Raw genomic sequence first — 18740 nt, 5'->3', positions numbered from 1 at the left:
AATATGACAGTACTCCCACTGATCTTATTATCCAAACATGGCTCCTTCTCATTTTTGATGAAATCAAACAATTTGATTACATCATTAAAGTGAGTGTTCCAACTTCAAGATGCTTGCTTAACTCTATATATGGATCTTTGTAGCTTGCAGACTTTATGATCACTATCACTAGATGTAAAATTAATAGGCTACTCTATATATATATATATATCTTTATCAAGATATCCATATAAGAAGATAGTTTTCACATCCATCTGCTAATTTTATAATTATCATATGTTGCAACAACAAGTAGTGTCCGGATGAATTTCAGCATGGATACTTGTGAGAAGATTTCTTGATAGTCAATATCTTCATGTTGACTATAACCTTTCACCACAAGTCTTATCTTGTAGGTCTCTATCTTACCATCCGAACCTACTTTTCTTTTGTAGATCTATTTATACCCAATAGGTACTATACCGTCAGGTGGATCTACTAAAGTCCAAATTTGGTTAGAATGTATGGAATTAATTTTTGATCTCATTGCCTGCTTTCATTTCTCAGAGTCTACATCTAACATCATCTTGTTATAGATTTTGGGATCATCTCTATGGTCCCTATCTCCCATAAGGAATGGTTCCTCTATATCCTCTGTAAGTATACCTAAGTATCTTTCAGAAGGATGGGAGACCCTACTAAATCTATGAGGTGGAGGAGGTATGACATCTAGTAGCTCACTATAAATAGGTTCAGGCTCTAAGACTCGTTGCTCTTTAGAGACTTTCTCTTCAAGCTCAATTTTTCTCCCATTGCTTCATCCTAGATAAACTATTTTTTAAGAAAACAACATAATGACTTACAATCATATTGTAATCTTTTGGAAGATAAAAATAATATCCCATGAATTTCTTAGGATACTCTATAAAATGAGCCATAATTGATTTAGTCTTTAACTTATCCGTCTGCTGTTGCTTGATATGGACTGGATATCCACAAATCTTAAGGTAACCAAGACTTGGTTTCTTATTATGCCATAACTCATATGGTGTGATAGAAACGGATTTAGAGAAAATTTTATTTAAAAGATAAATCATAAAAAGTAACGTATATCCTCAAAAAAATATTGAAAGATCTGTGAAGCTCATCATGAATCAGACTATATCCAATAGGATTTAATTCTTCCTTTCGGATACTTCATTAAGCTGAGACATTTCAAGAGGTGTCCACTGTGAGACTATGCCATTGTCTTTGAGATAGCTATGAAATTTTTCACTAAGGTACTCATCTCCTCGATCTGATCGAAGAACTTTTATGGGTTTTCCTGTTTGCTTCTCTACTTCACATCTGAACTTCTTCAACTTTTTAAAGATTTCAGACTTATGTCACATCAAGTATACGAATCCATACCATGAATAATTATCGATAAATATTATGAAGTAGAGATAGTAACCCCTAGCCTACACATCAAATGGGCCACACATATCAATATGTACCAGGGTTATATATCTCAATGTTTCTTTCTTCATATCCCACAAAGAGTAGCTTAACTATCTTTTTTTGAAGACAGAACTCACAAATTGGATAAGACTCAAATGTCAATGGTCCAAGAAGGCCATCTTTCTCTAATTTGTTAATTTTGTCCTCTCCTATATGGCCTAGCCTAAGATACCATAGATATCTTTGGTTTAGCCTATCTCTTCACTACTTGCTCATTAACGTTCAGCAATGCATCAGTATGCAAATGGTAGATACCATCAATCATAAAGGCATGTGTAATAATTTTATTTTCAAAATAAATTGAGCACTGATCTGTGTTGAAATTGAACATATAATCATCCTGTGCTAGCACAGACACAGAAATCAAATTTTTGCTAGCTACAGATATATAAAAATAATCTCTTAGAACTAAACTAAATTCTGACGGTAATCATAAGGATACATGCCTATGGCTACAGTGGCAACTCTTACCCCATTACCGACTCTAAGAGTATCTCATTTTTCCTCAGCCCTCTACTTTTCTTTAGACCCTGCATTGAAGTGCATAAATGTGCACTAAAACTAGAACCTAAAACTCAATTGGAAGAGGAAAAAACTGTAAGGTTAGTTTCTATAATGAGCGAGTTAGACATACCTTCAGAAGGTGTGTCCTTCTCTTTATTCTTTAGGCTTGACAGAATAGAGCCCCTTAAATTTTTCATGGTTCCTTCAACATTCACAAATATTTCAATAATTCAGATAGGGTGCAATCAATTTTATTCATATAGTAGTTTACGATAAACCGTCCATACGAATTGGAAAGGAATTGCAGCATCAAATCCACCTGTAATTTTTTTATTCATGTTTATTCTAAGCTTCTGAAGCTCTTCGATATCCTTGATCATTATCAAACAATAATCACGGATCGACTGTCCATCATGCATCTTCACTCTGAAGAGTCTCTTGGAGACCTCAAAGTGAGCTGTGCGACTCTGATCATCATATAACTCTAACAGGTGAATCAGTATATCCTTGGTAGTTTTGATATCTTCATGCTGACGCTGAAGATCGTTAGACATAGACGTCAAGATGCAGTACCTAATCTGATTATCATCATCCATCCACTTCTCCAGTGCAACTCGTTGATCAGAGAATGGATGAGTCGGCAACACAGAGATTTTTTGATCAAAAACATGGATCAATTTCTCAAAATTGAGAACTATTCTTAGGTTCCTAAGCCAGTCCTTATCGTTGGTTCCAGTCAACTTGTTTGTCTCTAGGATATGAGCTAGTGGGTTGGAAGTCGACATGACTAACTACAGAGAGTAAAGTTTTCTAATTAGATATTTGTACTTGATATAAGTGTATTTTAGGAACTTTAATAAATAAACATGATTCTTACTATTTTCTCGAGTCTCTCACACTCCTCGAGTGGAGAAACAAAAACCCATATATAAGGAGTTTTAAGTGGGTACTGTGGTCTCACTGATCTATGCGCACCTCACCTAACATTTATTAATGATGCGCAAACCAATGAGTGGACAACACCTTATCCATTGCTTCACTAAGCAAGATGCAGCTACTTCGATTTCTAAGTACTGTGGCCCAACCTAACAGTTATTGATATATTTCTTAGTTAAGTCAAATCCACCATTCTCCAATGGGTGCAAAGCCATCACTTAGTCCCTCACCTAGCAGTTAGTGGGCCCAACCCTATCTTGACCTCGAGACATCTAATGCCAATAGAGTGGTTGCACTTTTCTGATGCAATCGAACTATTATGACTAGCCGAGAATGATCAATGCCAGGAAGGCGCCCGCATCTCTATAAGGATGGAAGACCGCTAGACTTAATATTTTGTGAGAAGATTTATTTAGGTCTCTTTTAACGATTTATATTTTATGCAAATCTTTAGTTGATTAAGGCATGGGTTTAGCTCAAATCACCAGGCACCTAAGTTCAAAACTAATCACAGTTGGCTAGGTAAGCAAGAGATTGATGGGAGGCTCTCCGCTGCCAATGGCAATGGTCTTAATTAAATAACCATCACTCAAATTGTTTGCCTTAGACACCAACTGATGCTAACCAATTTTTAATTGGGTTAACCTAAGTGATCGAAGCTCGAGCCACTGAGCCAAGACCAGTTTATGGGTCAAGATTTTTAACACATACAAATTAGTTGACTTGATCCTACAACTATTATTTTGACCTAAAGCAGATTCGACCTAATCGTAATCAACTCCTTGATTTGATCAGATCAAGTGCTCATCTCGATTGAGCCCAACATGTGCCAATCAAGAACCCTTGGACTCTAATCAAATTAGAGATCCAAATTGGTCCACTCATGAACCCAAATCATAGAATTTTCAGATCTTGACAAAAAAATAAGCTCTGAATTTAGATCTAAAACCAATTTTAGATCCGAATGAAACAGAATTTAACAACTTCAGATCTGAATCTAGTTTCAGATCTCAAAGAATATAAATTTATTTCAGATGTGAAAAAAAATTTAGATTTGAAACAAACACATAATATCAAGGTATATAGTGCAGAAAATTTCAAATCTAGCAATCTACGATATTCAACATCATTCTAGGATAACTATACAACATAATAGAGTTATATCAGGATAATCTTATATCAGAACGATCTCAAACTTATAAAAATATTTCAAATCTGATTTCTACAAATCAAATTTCAGATCCATGCATTCATATTCATATCAAAACTGTAGCTCTGATGCCACTATTAGATTAGGCGATTTCATGCATGTACTTTTAAAATTTTTTGTTACAACAATGAAAAATAAATCTAGATCAAAATTATTATAATCTAGCATGCATTAAATTTAATCTACAAACCACCTATAGGATCTATCATACGAATATATTCATGCATCTAAAAATTGATCCTAATAAAATAAACATGAGGAGATCAGATCTCTATACCTTTATGAGGATCGATCTACACCACAGCCGATGATCATGGATATCCTGATTCCTCGAGCCGCACAAGCATTCGATCTCTACAAGTATCCACGTGAGGCTCTTGATTTGATTAGGGACTACTTAATCTCTCTAGGGTGCTAGCTCTCTTATAGAGATTATTTTCTGATATGATTGATTGAAGATCTTCTTCGCTTTTCTCAAACCCTCTCAGAGAAGAAGAAGATTTGGAGGAAGAGGAAGAGGAAGATGAAGATGAAAAAATCTTTTCTCATATTTTTTTTCTCTCTTCCCAAAACCTCATGCCCAGAAGAGGAGGAGATGCCTAAGATAAAACTCATGCCCAACACCCTTTTCTTTTTCTTTTCTCATGATAAAATTAGATCTCATTTGATTTCACACACCCAAGAGAGAACCCCTTTTAAAGATGGTGTCAAAAAGGGATTAGGTCCTACCTAATTTAGATAACGTCCAATCCTTATCCACATCCTTTGGGTGTTAAGAAAGGGGCCGACAAAAGGGATTTGCATGGCTTCTCTCATGCAAAAACACCATGAGAAACATTTGCATGAAGTAGTTTGTGGCACGGTCATGGGGTGTGGGGCAAGATAGAGAGTCCCAGTCTATTAGGACTCTCATTTTAGGTGGTTAATTAATTTTTAAGTAATTAAAAATTTGATTGCACCCAAGAAAGAAATAAATCCTAATCCAATCAGGAATCCAATCTCTCCAATAAGATCCTAATCTAATTAGAAAATTAGTTGAATCCAATTCTTAATCAAATTAGAAATTGGTCTTCCTCGTGATTGGATTATCTCATAATCCTATTAGGCTTGATCTAATCAAATCAAAACCAAGCTAAATCGAATTCAATTCAATTAGACTTGATCTAAATCTCATTACTCAATTAGATTAAGTCTATTAATAATCCAATTGCTAATTAATTTTCATACAACTCACTAACTCTTAGTGAATTATTTTATTACAACTTTTGCATTGGATCAAACATCAATCATATTGACGATTAGACCGAATAGTGATATATTCAGTTTTGATCTCTTCGGAGTTGGTGAGGATGAGACCGGCTCCACTGCCTTGTACGTTAGATGTTCTATCAATATATAGCACCCACATCGATATTAAGTCGGTCTCAAAAATTTTAATTTACTTTATTTATTGTCGAGTTCATCCTCAGGATTATCATCGGATATGGTGCACTCGATGACAAAATCGATCAAAACTTGTGCCTTCATTGACGGTTGTAGACGATATTGAATGTCAAACTCACTAAGTCTTATTGCCCATTTCGTCATTCGATCTGAAGTATCAGGCTGGTACAATATTGCCTTCAATGACTGATCTGTCAAGACAACTATTGGATGTTCCTGGAAGTATGGATGAAATCGTTGTGATGATATGATTAGAGCATAGATCATCTTTTTCACTCTTGAATACTTATTTCTGTATTATGAAGCACCTTGCTGGTGTAATAAATCAGTCGTTGAATTCGATTTTCATTCTCTTGGATGAGTATCAAACTAACTGCTTCTGTCGAAGTTGCCAGATAAAGATACAAATTTTTTTTCACCTTCGATTTTATAAGTAATGGTGGAGATGTCAAATATTTTTTCAGATCCTCGAAGGATTGTCGGCACTCATCTGACCATAAAAAGTTTTTTGCTTGTCGTAAGGTCTTGAAGAAGGGTAGACATCTTTTTACTGACCTTGAGATGAATCGGATAAGTGCTGTGATCCTTCCATTGACTTGTTGTATCTCTTTCTTGGAGTTTGAATGCTTCATATTGATGATAGCCTTTATTTTCTCGAGATTAGCTTCAATTCCTCATTGCAACATGAAAAATTTGAGAAATTTTTTGAAAGTTACTACGAATGCACACTTAGTCGGATTCAATTTCATCTGATGTTGTCGAAGTGTGTCGAAGATTTCTTTCAAGTTCTGAATATGATCAGAAGTTTGAGAGCTTTTTACCAGTATATCATCAACATAGACTTTCATGTTATATCCAATTTATGTCTTGAACAGTTTATTGACCAGCCGTTGATAAGTAGCTCCGACATTCTTTAAACCGAACGGCATTACTTTGTAGCAGTAGATGCCTTTGTCGGTTATGAAGGTAGTGTGCTCCTCATCTTCGGATATCATTTGAATCTGATTGTAGCTTGCGAAGGCATCTATAAAACTCAGAAGTGAATGTTTCGAAGTTGCATCAACTAGTTGGTCGATCTTTGATAAGAAAAAATTATCCTTCGGATAAGCTTCATTTAAGTTTATATAGTCGATGCAAATTTTTTATTTTCTATTTTTTCTCATCATCACTACATTGACGAGCCAATTAAGATAATTAGCTTCTCTGATGAAGCTAGTCGTGAGGAACTTGTCGACTTCTTTGTCCTGAAAAGAAGAAAAAAAGAAAAGGAACGAACTCGACCTGAAACTAGAAAATGACATGAACGGGGAAAGCTCTCAGCACCTGGGGTAGAACCTTCTGTTGCAGAAGAAAATGATGAGTGCAAAAGCAAAAAGTCCAAATGAAAGTGACATTATATATATAAGACTCTTTAACGGTCTGGATGAGGTTATTTAAATCAGAACTTTCCTAGATTTCGACACATGGCTACATCAAAATCGATCATTGATCGGATGGTTCGACACACCTATCCTCAGATCACGTCACATCGCCACTATCTACGTGAACGGCATAGAGCTAATGACATTTGGATACGTGGTCGAAATTGACTAGTCAAAATCGAATCATCCAGATTCGTCGGACGTCAGACTATTTTCTCGAAGCGACATCCCAATGATGATCTCACAGTTATCGAAACGACAAAATAGCTGAATTTCCTTCATTTTTCAAAAAATCATTAATGTCCGTGGTCCAATCAAGACTCAAGACAACACATGGCAACTCCTTTCATCCAACGTATCAAACCACGTGACAATCCACATGTCAGACTATCTTAGATTTGGGAGTGGGGGGCAACTATTGGGGTAATTCAACTGACTCTCTGATTTCGACTTTCAATCGGTCAGATAAGCATGAACTGCCGACTATCAATCAGTTAGCCGACCAACAGTCGGCTATCCTTAACCATACTCTAGCTATGACGACTCGACTGATTTCAGATCGATGACAATCGATATATCAGAGTTGTCGATCGATGGTCATTCGGATCTCCACAATTACTGACATACAGTCGATATCTTCAGACTACCGACCTATAGTTGGCAATCCAAAAACTGCTAGCACAAAAAGTGCATAATGGCCAAAAACATGATTAGTGACGGATATAACCATCCATCCCACATTCACATAATGCTGAGATAAGTAGAACCCACGTGTCTAACTGTTACAAACGGTTACCAACTACTCATCTATAAAAGGAGATAAATGAACAGTATTTAGTAAGAAATCTTTAGAACTGAAACTCTGTCTCTCTAAATATTTATTTGCTGTAAACCACTTTCCACTGACTTAAGCATCAGAGAGTCTCTGTCGGACATAATTTTGGTCAGTGTGGACTTCATTTTGCAGGTGTTCTTCACCGACGATGGATGCAATAGGGGATTGACTGCAACAAGTACAATATCCAAGCATGGACCATCATTGCAATGAACCACATGTTGTGTAAGAATGAACATTTGATGCATCAAATTTGCTGCATCAAGAGAATTCTGATGATAGAAGCCGCATGGCCTTGATATATATATATATATATTTGGTAGGAAGGTATAAAGTAATTCATTCAATATAAGAACTGTGCAAGTACAACAATCCAGAAAAACCTTCAAAACAAGAAACAAAATGCAGGCCGACAGACGAAGTAACAACAGGTTACAAGATACCATATAGACAAAGGTGTTAATAAACAGCTAGTACATGAAACTTTATAGCACAAAAAAGTATGGAAACAAAGTGGCCAAAAATTCATGTGTAAGAGTATAAATAGGAAAAATCCACCCAAAACAAATATAAGGTTGTAATAAACAGGCACCGCTCCCTCTGTATTAAAAATTGCATGGTGCATAGAACAGTTGTCCAGTTCCTATAATAAGCAAACAGAGTATATTAATTGGTGCATAACAGAGTTCTGGAAGTCCGATTGCAGGAGAACCAGTAATGTGACATGAGACTGAGAACCAAAAGAAAAGGTAGCTGCAATCCTTTGAGAGCCTTAACCATTTCATTAGAATAAAGTTTATATATTAAAATGAAGGTTTTTTTGTTGGCAGAGTCTTCATTTGACACATGAAAATATGGGAGCGAAGGCTTGTGATACGTGGTATGGCTCGGCACCTAGACGTGGGAGGGGTGGAAGTCATTGGCCTTGCAGTTGGCTGCACTAGGAGATTCAATTTTGAAACTTTTTTGGATGGGAGTAAAAAAAAAATAAAAAATAAAAGAGAGAGAGAGAGAGAGGAACACATTGGTATTTTGTAGCTGGAACAATTCTAGAACTTTTTTGGATGGGAGCAAGAAAAAAAAATGAAGAAAAACACCACAGGACCCATAGGTTTTTTGTAACTGAAATACATTGTAATGTAATTTCATGGAATGATAGTTATTGGAAACTAGCTTATAATCCCATGTAGGAACATGATTTTTTCTCGCAAAAAATATTTTATTTTATTAATTTATTGATATTTATTCTGTATATATTTTAAAAATAATTAAAATAATTTAGCTTAAAAATAATTAAAATAATAAAAAATATAGAAGAGGTCAGAGTCAGAGACAGTGACGAAAGGGGTCTCCTGGCCAAAGAATTTGGCGAGACCCATAGCAATGGTGGTCTTGCCAGTGCTAGGCTAGTCAACGAGAAAGATGTGTGGCTGGCGATTTTGCCCTCACGGATGAGCTAAAGGATAAGGCCAATGGCCTTGTGGGCGGACCGCTGGTAGACTATGCTCTCAGAGATGGTGCGGGCCTCCAAAAATGAATCGAGACCTAGGCTATAGATGTATGAGTGGGTGACAATACGGACTGATTGAAATGAGATGCTGATCACTTTCTGAGAGCCTCTTGAGCTCCGCCATTGCAGTGGAAAAGGAGAAGAGAGAGCGAGCTACAGAGGTGTGGAGCAAAGTAGATAGAAAGCCTGGGTGAGGGCCTCGATCTTGGACATCTCTAGGGAGAAGAGATTAGAGCCGGAGATGGTGGAAAAGGAGATCTTCTGGCCAAGGGATTTGGCAAGACCGATGGCAATGGTGGTCTTGTCGGTGCTGGACTGACCAGCGAGGAGGATGGCATGCACGGCCGACGATCTTGCTCTCGCAGATGAGCTGGAGGATGAGGCTAGCGACCTTACGGGGGGATTGCTAAATTACCATACCCTCAAAGACAGCGTGGACCTCCAGAGAGGAGTTCCACCATAGCAGTAGAAAGGGAGAAGAGAGAGCAAGCTCTGAAAGTGAAGAGCATAGCAGAGAATAACAAATACTAATATGGGAAGAGGTGTTTTCTCCCTAATACTTTCTCTATTTTTTCCATTTCAAGGAGTCTCAAATGGATGGGACCATGAGAGGTTTAGAGCGGCTATGTCTGCAGAGGGAGTCGACAATGTAGCAGGTGAGGGGGGATAGGCGGCGGACAGTGGCGGCGAGTGAGAGGGGAGGCATGGGTACAGCAAAGGAGGGGTAATCGGGGTCCCAATCATGGAAGTCGATGAGAGTAGGTTTCGGGGATGGGGCAGGGATGGGGCTGGTGGCGGAGGGTTGGGAAAGGGTTTTGTTATTGGAGAATAGGCCACCATAGATGATGGGACAGTTCTGGGAGGGCTTGCAGTGGCTATAGAAAAAGTAGTACTTCTGGGGGATGGTTAGGGGGCAAGGGTTGTGGGTAAGATTGAGCTTGGGAGGAGGGCATCGACAGCATTGAGTTGAAGCCATCGAGGTCTCGGACGAGAAAGATCACCATGAGAGCCAATCTCATGGTTAACTTCCACTGGAAGCCAACAGTGGAGATATGACGGGAGAAGAAGCTTCAGGGGTGATGATATTGGTAAGGATGGAGGGGAAGGCGATGGTGGATACCGGCGGGAGGTGGCGGTGAGGAGAGCAGGGTGGAGGTCAGTGTCGCTCTTTTTCGGAGATCTGTGGAAAGGAAAGCACTTGAGGGAGATGGTGATGATGGGGAGGAAGGCGATGGCAGAGACCAGCGGGAGGTGGCGACGAGGAGCATGGGAGGAGGTGGGCGTCCACAAGGCCTCGGGGAGGGTTTGAAGCATTTTCTTTTTCGGAGATCCATGGGAAGGTAAACACTTGTGGGAGATCGGAGGGGGAGGCCGATGTTGGTGACGATGAGGAGGAATGCAACGGCGGAGACCGATGGGAGGCGGCGGCAAGGAGAGTGCGAAGAGGTCGACGTCTTTCTTTTTCGTAGATCTGTGGAAAGAAAAGCACCTTAGGGAGATTGGAGGAGGCCAATGCCTGTAACGATGGGGAGGAAGGCAACAGCAGAGATTGGGGGAGGTGGCGGCGAGGAGAGCGGGGAGAAAGTAGGCAAGGGCATGGGAAGGTTTCAACCAAAAAAAGAAAAACAAAAAAGCTGCTGCCTTGGGAAAAAATAATATATTGTATAGGTACCTAGCGCATCGCATGGGTTAATATGTTAGTAATATGTATTCTTGGAGTAAATATTCGTTGCAATGGTGATACCACGTCAAACTTGTTACAAGCTAATGAGAATGCTTTCATTTCGCATATATATATATATACATAGAGAGAGAGAGAGAGAGAGAGAGAGGGAGAGAGAGAGATGCAACAAGTAAATATTCGTTGCAATGGTGATACCACGTCAAACTTGTTACAAGCTAATGAGAATGCTTTCATTTTGCATATATATATATATATATATATATATATAGAGAGAGAGAGAGAGAGAGAGAGGGAGAGAGAGAGATGCAACAAGCATCTTTATTACATATGAGGCCCACAACAACCTATACCGGTAAGTTACCCATAATGAAAACTATGAAGCACAATTAATTGCATATATCTCTTGAGTATAATTAGATTCCATCCTAGCACTGTTTATTCACGTACCCTCCAAACTTCTCTAACCGTTTCTATTCAAGTCCCAGCCTCTTCTTAAGGCCACAATTTCTCTCATAAACCTTGTGAGGGTCAGGAAGAACCTTGGAGACACTCTCCTTCTCATTACACCTCCTGACCCAAGCCATCAGCTTGGGACACTCTTTCTCAATACTGAATCCTCCAAAAGTCTCGTATGTATAGAACCAACGGGAGAATGGCACAAGGACTATGTCAACATAGCCAAGTGTCTCCCCTCCAAAAAAAGGTCTCTCTCCAAGCTCTCCTTCCAATTGCTTCAGTATCCCTATAAGTTCTTTCTTTGCCGCAGATTGAACGTCTCCTTTGTTCCTCCAAATCCTCGAACTGCATGGATATATCTGCACATATAAACATCAAAAAGGTTTGTTAAATTCTTTCAACTAGGCCCATTTTGTCAAGGAAAATGGTTTATGCACACATGGAAATTGTGAGTTTATCTTACCAATTTAAGCTTGGCAACTCAATATATACATATCTTCAAATTCCTGGTGTAATATAATATAATATATATATATATATAAATGGAGGCATCGCAACAATGCCTCCGTCGGCCATGTTTCTATATATTTTGTTTGACATGTGTATGTTTACGGGAGAAGAGTGGAGGCTTGTCGATGGAGAAGCCTCCCTTCGTTACTTCTGCATACGGATTACTAACACGTGTATAGTTGCTGGGCGAATTTGGTTCAAAAAAAATAAGGAAACTCCGAAGCGCATCGTCTCGTATAATATAATTCATGAGTTACACCAATGCCATTCCACTATGGGGCTAGAGAACTTGAGTTCAGATCCTCTTCAGTGCGTAGTTGGTGCCATAGAGTGATGTGCAATCCCGGATATTCACTATGTCATCCATTTTGCAGATGAGTGACTATGGTTTATCCTTGTGACATGTCATGTTGGACACCCTATGATAGAAGATGTACACATCGCAAGGAGAAATCACAACTATCCATCTCGAGATAGATGATGTGATGGCTATCCAGAGCTGTACAACACTCTGCAGTGCAAAACACGCATTGCAGAGGATCCTAGCTCCGTAAGCAAGAAATTGGTGCCTCTAGAATTTCTTGATCTTTTGTTATTTATCATCAACTAGGATCCTCTACAATGCAGTCATGTATTGTAGAGTTCTATGCATCCCTAGATAGCCGCCATTAGGAGATAGACGACCATCAAACAAATGACATGACATGTGCTCATTGACCATCTTATTTGATGTCCCTCTTATCTCTTGATGATGGCCATGCATCGTTGCATAGCACCCTAAAGTGCCTCATGCACATTGTAGAGGATCTGTGCTCATTATTGTAACATACCGTTTGGTTGATAAAATCGGCCCAAAATCTTGCATTAGCACGTTGGAGAGGATCCTTGGGCAGAAGTGAAGGGCCCTTTGTCCAAACCTCGTCTATGTATTGGATGATGATGGAGGATTCGCATATAGGCTTCCCATTGTGGATCAGCACCGGGACTTTCTTATGAACTGGGTTTGATTCAAGGAGTAAGGGGCTCTTGTCAAAGAGGTCCTCTTCCCTGAACTCGTAGTCCACTCCCTTCTCGGCCAATGCGATCTGCACCCTGAGACCGAATACGCTGGCCCAGGAGGAAAGGAGAACAACCTTATCTGCCATTGGAGTGTGGGGAAAAGCTTGGGGCTTGGTGGATGAGATCGATTTTGAAGGCTTGGCAATGTTTGTTTGGCCAGAGACTTCCAACCAATTTATAGCCGTTGCAACGTTTGTTTGGAGGGCCTTCCATCCAGAATGATCGTTTGACGTCATTGCTTATACAAATTAAGCTGTCAATTAAGTTTGTCATTTCTTATGCAAGATTATTCCACCAAAGTGCCGACCACATCTTTACCAAAAAAAAAAAAAAAAAAAAAAGGTGCTTGACCAGATGGTCGTATCTTGACTTGAGGTGGCACGGGACATAAGCGATGACGGAGTGGGTTGGGGAGCAGGTAAGCGAGAAATTATTCCCTTCTATCGCGTACTTCAGGCTTCGGTGTTGCGATATAGAGAGGAGTCGTGGTCCTCGATCGTTATTGATACCGGGATTATTATTATTTGTTGGCACGAGGTTGTGTGATATTTTTCTTAAAAAAAAAGTTTATAGAGACACTCTTTCAAATTCGAGTTATTTATATTTAGAAATCAAAAATTTTAAAAATATCAACTAGTCATAAAAATTTTAAATTCGATATAATATAGCCTAACCATTTGTCTCCATTATAAAAGTTACACTTGAGGGTAAATTATTTGATAACCAATTTTTTATAAAATTTCAGAACTAACTTTTCCATTACGCAAAGTGCTCTTCTTTTGGTATTGTTATAGGTAGAAACTCTTAGCTACCTAAGCTGAAGATACTAGCAAATTTTGATCGTGAATGACCCAAGGTCAGCCGCTGACCCATACTTCGAATGACCCATACATCAGCCGCCGACCCATGCTTTGGCCAACCCCTGCTTCCACCAATCTTAAAGAGCATCGATCGGCCTTGATCGACATACTTGGAAGGGTTAACCAAGAGCTCCCATGTATTCCTTTTAAATCACGCAACCATCAGAAACAGCTGGCTACGAGTTGGATAAGACAATGACCACCACCAAATCCTAAGAGATCAAGACAGAAATCTTAGAATAACGTGCCTGAAGTGGCAAGGATGGCCTCCAACTCTCCTCTCTCATGGCTCGCACCTCTATCTACAAATAGAGGCAAATAGGAAACCTCCAGGTATGCAATTTCTATCTCTCTCGCATCCTCCTTCCCATCTATTCCGAGATTCTAACTTGGGCATTGGAGGCTCCCACCCGAGTCAACTCCGATTAGAGACTTTTTTTGCAGGTCTTGCCATTGTCACCCTGCCACCAATGCCCACTCCAGTTGTACCGACCTCAAGTCAGAAAGTTATAGTAACAGATTGACACTACAGGAAGGGTTCAGATGCACTTTCAAGAAGGAGCATAAGATCGACAACAATGCCATTGCGCAAAACCTTTTCACGATGTTCCAATGCCAAGACGAAGAGGTTGGTTGAAGATTCGATTGAAAACCATGTTCCGACACAACAACCGAAAGCCCCACCATAGCCTTTCCAACTGACTGTTGGAGTAAATCAAGACCAATTCAATGCCCTGATCGACCAAGTACAGGCACTAACTACAATGCTCTATGCCATGCAGCAATCGAACCCTGCGTAGGAAGCGCCCTAGCAGTAACCTCCTCAACCTCCCCCATATAATCTAGTGTGGGGAAGGCAAATGCGATTAAGTCAATCTGGGAGTCTCGAATGGAGGAGATGTTCTCCCACCCCTCACTCCGATAAGGGATCTACTCTGAACCAATCTCCATCGCACCACACAAAGGTCTATACGACCCATGATGCTAATGTTGATTGCAAGCTTCAAGAGATGATCCAATGAATCGAGGTGTTGTGACATCAGGCCTTGGATCAAAATGAGGGAGCTGGCACTACTACAAAAAAGAGCTATGGCAGCGGTTTCGAAAATCGCTGCCATAGATACCGCTGCCGTAGAACCTATGGCAGCGGTTATTTGTAACCACAATGGTAGGTCAAACCTACTGCAGCAGTTCGTAATAACTGCTGCCGTAGGTGGACCTATGGCAGCAGTTACTATAATCACTGTCGTAGGTTTTACCTATCGTAGTAGTTACAAATAATCGTTATCGTAGATCGACCTATGGCAGTAGTTACAAGTAACCGCTGCGGTTGGTCGGATCTACGGTAGCAGTTATGGTAATCGCTGCAATAGATCTGACCTACCACAGGGGTTATTATGAACTCTGTAGTACGTCGGACCTACTGCAGTGATTACATATAACCGCTGCCGTAGGTAAAATATTTATCGTCCCATAACTTTTGATCCAGATGTTAGATTTTAGTGAATTTTTTTTGATTTCATATAACTTTCCAAAATCTACATGGCTAGGATGATGATTTTACAAAAAAAAATCATTTTATCCTGCAAATTGGAGTTTTAAAGAAATTTAGTTGATACTTGCAAACAATTTTGGATGATTACGTGAACTTGTAATCGTGAAATCAAATTTCAAGCATATTTTTATCATTTATTATCTAAATAATTATCATTAGAGTATCCTCACAAAAGATTGTCTCGATCCGATAGTCCTAGCTTTATCAATCATTAAAATTTGATTTCGACGATCATGATGATTTCGATTTGATAGATAGAGACTACCAATGAATCTGAAAATTTACGATGATGATTTAGATGATATTTATAGTACATTATCAAAATTTAACTTTAATCGGACATCATAGTCAATTTAGTATGAGATGATTTTGGCCGTCAAATGAAAAATGAGTGATCATATGGCCAATCGACATCCGATTGAGATGATTTTTTGGATAAATGATCCTTGTTAGTACTTTAAAAATTTGTACGATCATGATCATAAAATTCAAACTGTGTATATATGTTGAAATCCATTTGAGAACATCTTACAAAAGTATAAGTATAATTACTTAAGGAATTTAAGAATGAATAGCAAGTGATATATAGTTTTAGATCATTCATATACACGTGATTTGAATTTGACAATCACCACCATATAAATAATTAAAATAGTAGCAAAGATTATTTATCTATAAAATTATCTTAATCGAATATTGTTTCGCCTTTTGAGCAGTCATTTTTTATTTAACAATCAAAATCATCCCGTACTAAATTGACTATGATAATGATGTCTGATTGAAGTAAAATTTTAATAGTATGCTACAAATATCATCAAGATCATCATCATAAATTTTTTAATCTATCAGTAGTCTCTATCTATCAGATCATCACATGATCGTTCGTAGTCATCGAAATTGAATTTTAATAATCGACATATCTAGGGCTGTCGGGTCGAGACGATCTTTTGTGATGATACTCTAACGATAATTATTTAGATAATGAACAATGAAGATAGACTTTAAATTTTAAAATTATATCATATTTAGAAAAAAAATATGTTTTGCCTCTATAGCAGCGGTTGCGTAATAACCGCTACTATAAATCTATGACAGCAGTTTACTAACCGCTACCATATCTTAACCTATGGCAGCGGTTATCCTGAATTACTGTCATAGATTGACCTACGACAGTGGTTACCGACAACCACTACCATAAGCTACCTATAGCAACGGTTATCTATAATCGCTGCGATAGGTCCAAAATATAGTTTGTAATAGTCCCACATCGATTGTGAAAAAAATGAATGACTTGAATATAATAACTTAAGGGCTTAAGCATTTCGCGATCTCTCTTTACCTAGGTCCTACTGCCATCGCCTACGCACCCGCCGTCGTCATGTGGTGCGTCAGCCCGCACCACCCGCCGCTGTCGTGTGGCATCACCATGACGAGCTAGCATCGTTGGGTGCCATCGGCCGCCACCGCGGTGGGCTGTCAATCGGCCACCATCCATTATTGATCAGCCATTTTAATAGATCAAAGGCTACAACAACGATTGCCAAACCACAGCTATAGAATCTATGGCAGCAATTGGCATAACCGCTGCCGTAGATTTAACTAGAGCAATAGTTTGTCAACTGCTGCTATAGCTTTATGACAGTGATTGGACAACCACTGTCATATCTTTAAGGCAATGGTTGCTATAGCAGTGGTTTCAAAATCACTACCATATCATTTCTATTACAATGGTTGACACAACTACTATCGTATCCCAAAAATCGTTGCCATAGCCTACGACAATGGTCACAGTGGCTGTGGTTGGCATAATTGCTATCGTAGGCCATAGTAGCAGTTTTTTGGGCTATGACAGTGGTTAAAACCATTGCCATAGATCTATTTTGTAGTAGTGTAGTTTTCGCATCGATCCACCCTTTAGCAATAGGGTCATGCAGGAGTCGCTGCCCACCAACTTCAAGATGCCACAACTAGAAATCTATGACAGGTGGACCGATCCAGTGGATCATTTGGAGAGTTTTAAGGCTCTCATGCTCTTTCATGGAGCAAATGATGGAATCTTGTACCGAGCCTTCCCTTCCACACTCAAAAAGATGGCTCGGGACTAGTATTCAGGTTAATTTGAAGCTAGATTTTATTTTATTCATTTGACCAGTTGAGTCGGTTATTCATGGTTCACTTCATCAATGCACTCTGATTTCTTGGTAAACATCAAATAGAGAGAAGAAAAATTCCTCCATGCTTATGTCAGCCACTTTAACATAGCCACTCTTGAAGTACATGACCTAGATCAGTTGGTCGCAATGATTGCCTAAAGGACAAACCTCAAAAGCACTCTCTCCTCTTCTCACTGGAGAAGAAATACTCAAAGGACTTCACCGAGATGCTGGACCAGATTGAGAAATATATCTAAGCCAAAGAAGCCTTCGAGATGCATTAGACCTTGGTCTATGTCATGATAGAGGAAAAGAAAGAAGACCAAAAGCTCTCACTGATCCAAAAGGATTCCCCAAGAAGTCGACAGTAGTCCAGGACCCCATCCCGATGTTGACGATCCAAAACTCCTCGAAACTGATAGCTTGGAAGCCCTAGAGGGCAACGGCGCACATCACCAAGGAGGCACTTGTCACCCCAAAGGAGGTTCACAAATTACACTCCTCTAAATGCATCCAAGACTCAAGTGTTGATAGAGATTAAGGAGTAGCTTCTCGAGGCAGGGAGGATGTGGCTTTGGTCAGGTCAGCACAACCCAAACAAGTGCTACCTCTTCCATCACGACCATGACCATAACACTGAAGAGTGCATCCAACTCCAAGATGAGATTAAGGAGTTCATCCGATGAGATAGACTAAATCATTTTATCTGAAATAGGAGGGAGCAGCGCAAGGATCCATCGAGGGCACCTTGGTAGCTAAAACTGCCTCAGCAGAAAGAGTCAGTAAAAAATTGATCTATAACCAGTGTAATCAATGCCATCACTAGAGGGCATAGAGATGGATTGGAGCCTACAGAGTTTACCAAAAGATAAAAGTCTGAAGAAGCTATCACCTTCTCCGAGAAAGATGCAAAAGGGGTCTAGTTCTCATACAATAGTGCAGTGGTTGTATCTTTAAGCATTACTAATTATGATGTATGCCGCATCTTAATGGATAATAGAAGCTCAACCAATATTTTATTTTACAATATACTCTACAATGGGCATTTTCTTGGATCGATTGGGCAGACTGGATTCCCCACTCGTAGGATTCACCAGAGACACTATACTTATTGAAGGGGTAATA

At 39.2% G+C, this 18740-nt stretch overlaps 1 protein-coding gene across 1 annotated transcript; it reads right to left on the bottom strand.

Moving 5' to 3' along the window:
- Positions 1-11347: 11347 nt before the first annotated feature.
- Positions 11348-13182, bottom strand: LOC105059415 (glutathione S-transferase 3-like). Its single transcript, XM_010942706.4, has 2 exons — positions 12819-13182; positions 11348-11837 (listed from the first exon to the last, which is right to left on the bottom strand). The coding sequence occupies exons 1-2, from the start codon at positions 13131-13133 to the stop codon at positions 11493-11495; spliced, it is 660 nt and encodes a 219-aa protein (XP_010941008.1). The 5' UTR covers positions 13134-13182; the 3' UTR covers positions 11348-11492.
- Between the last annotated feature and the right edge of the window lie 5558 nt (positions 13183-18740).

This window comes from Elaeis guineensis, chromosome 2 (genome assembly GCF_000442705.2).
Source record: "Elaeis guineensis isolate ETL-2024a chromosome 2, EG11, whole genome shotgun sequence".
Taxonomy (NCBI): Eukaryota; Viridiplantae; Streptophyta; class Magnoliopsida; order Arecales; family Arecaceae; genus Elaeis; species Elaeis guineensis.
The sequence above is the reverse complement of the archived record's forward strand: the minus strand, read 5'-3'. Positions and strand labels throughout refer to the sequence as shown.

Coding starts and splice junctions, on each gene's coding strand:
- LOC105059415 (XM_010942706.4), bottom strand. CDS start 13,133: ATGGCAGATAAGGTTGTTCTCCTTTCCTCCTGGGCCAGCGTATTCGGT. Junction 11,838..12,818: donor CCGATTTTATCAACCAAACG/GTATGTTACAAT, acceptor TTATATGTGCAG/ATATATCCATGCAGTTCGAG.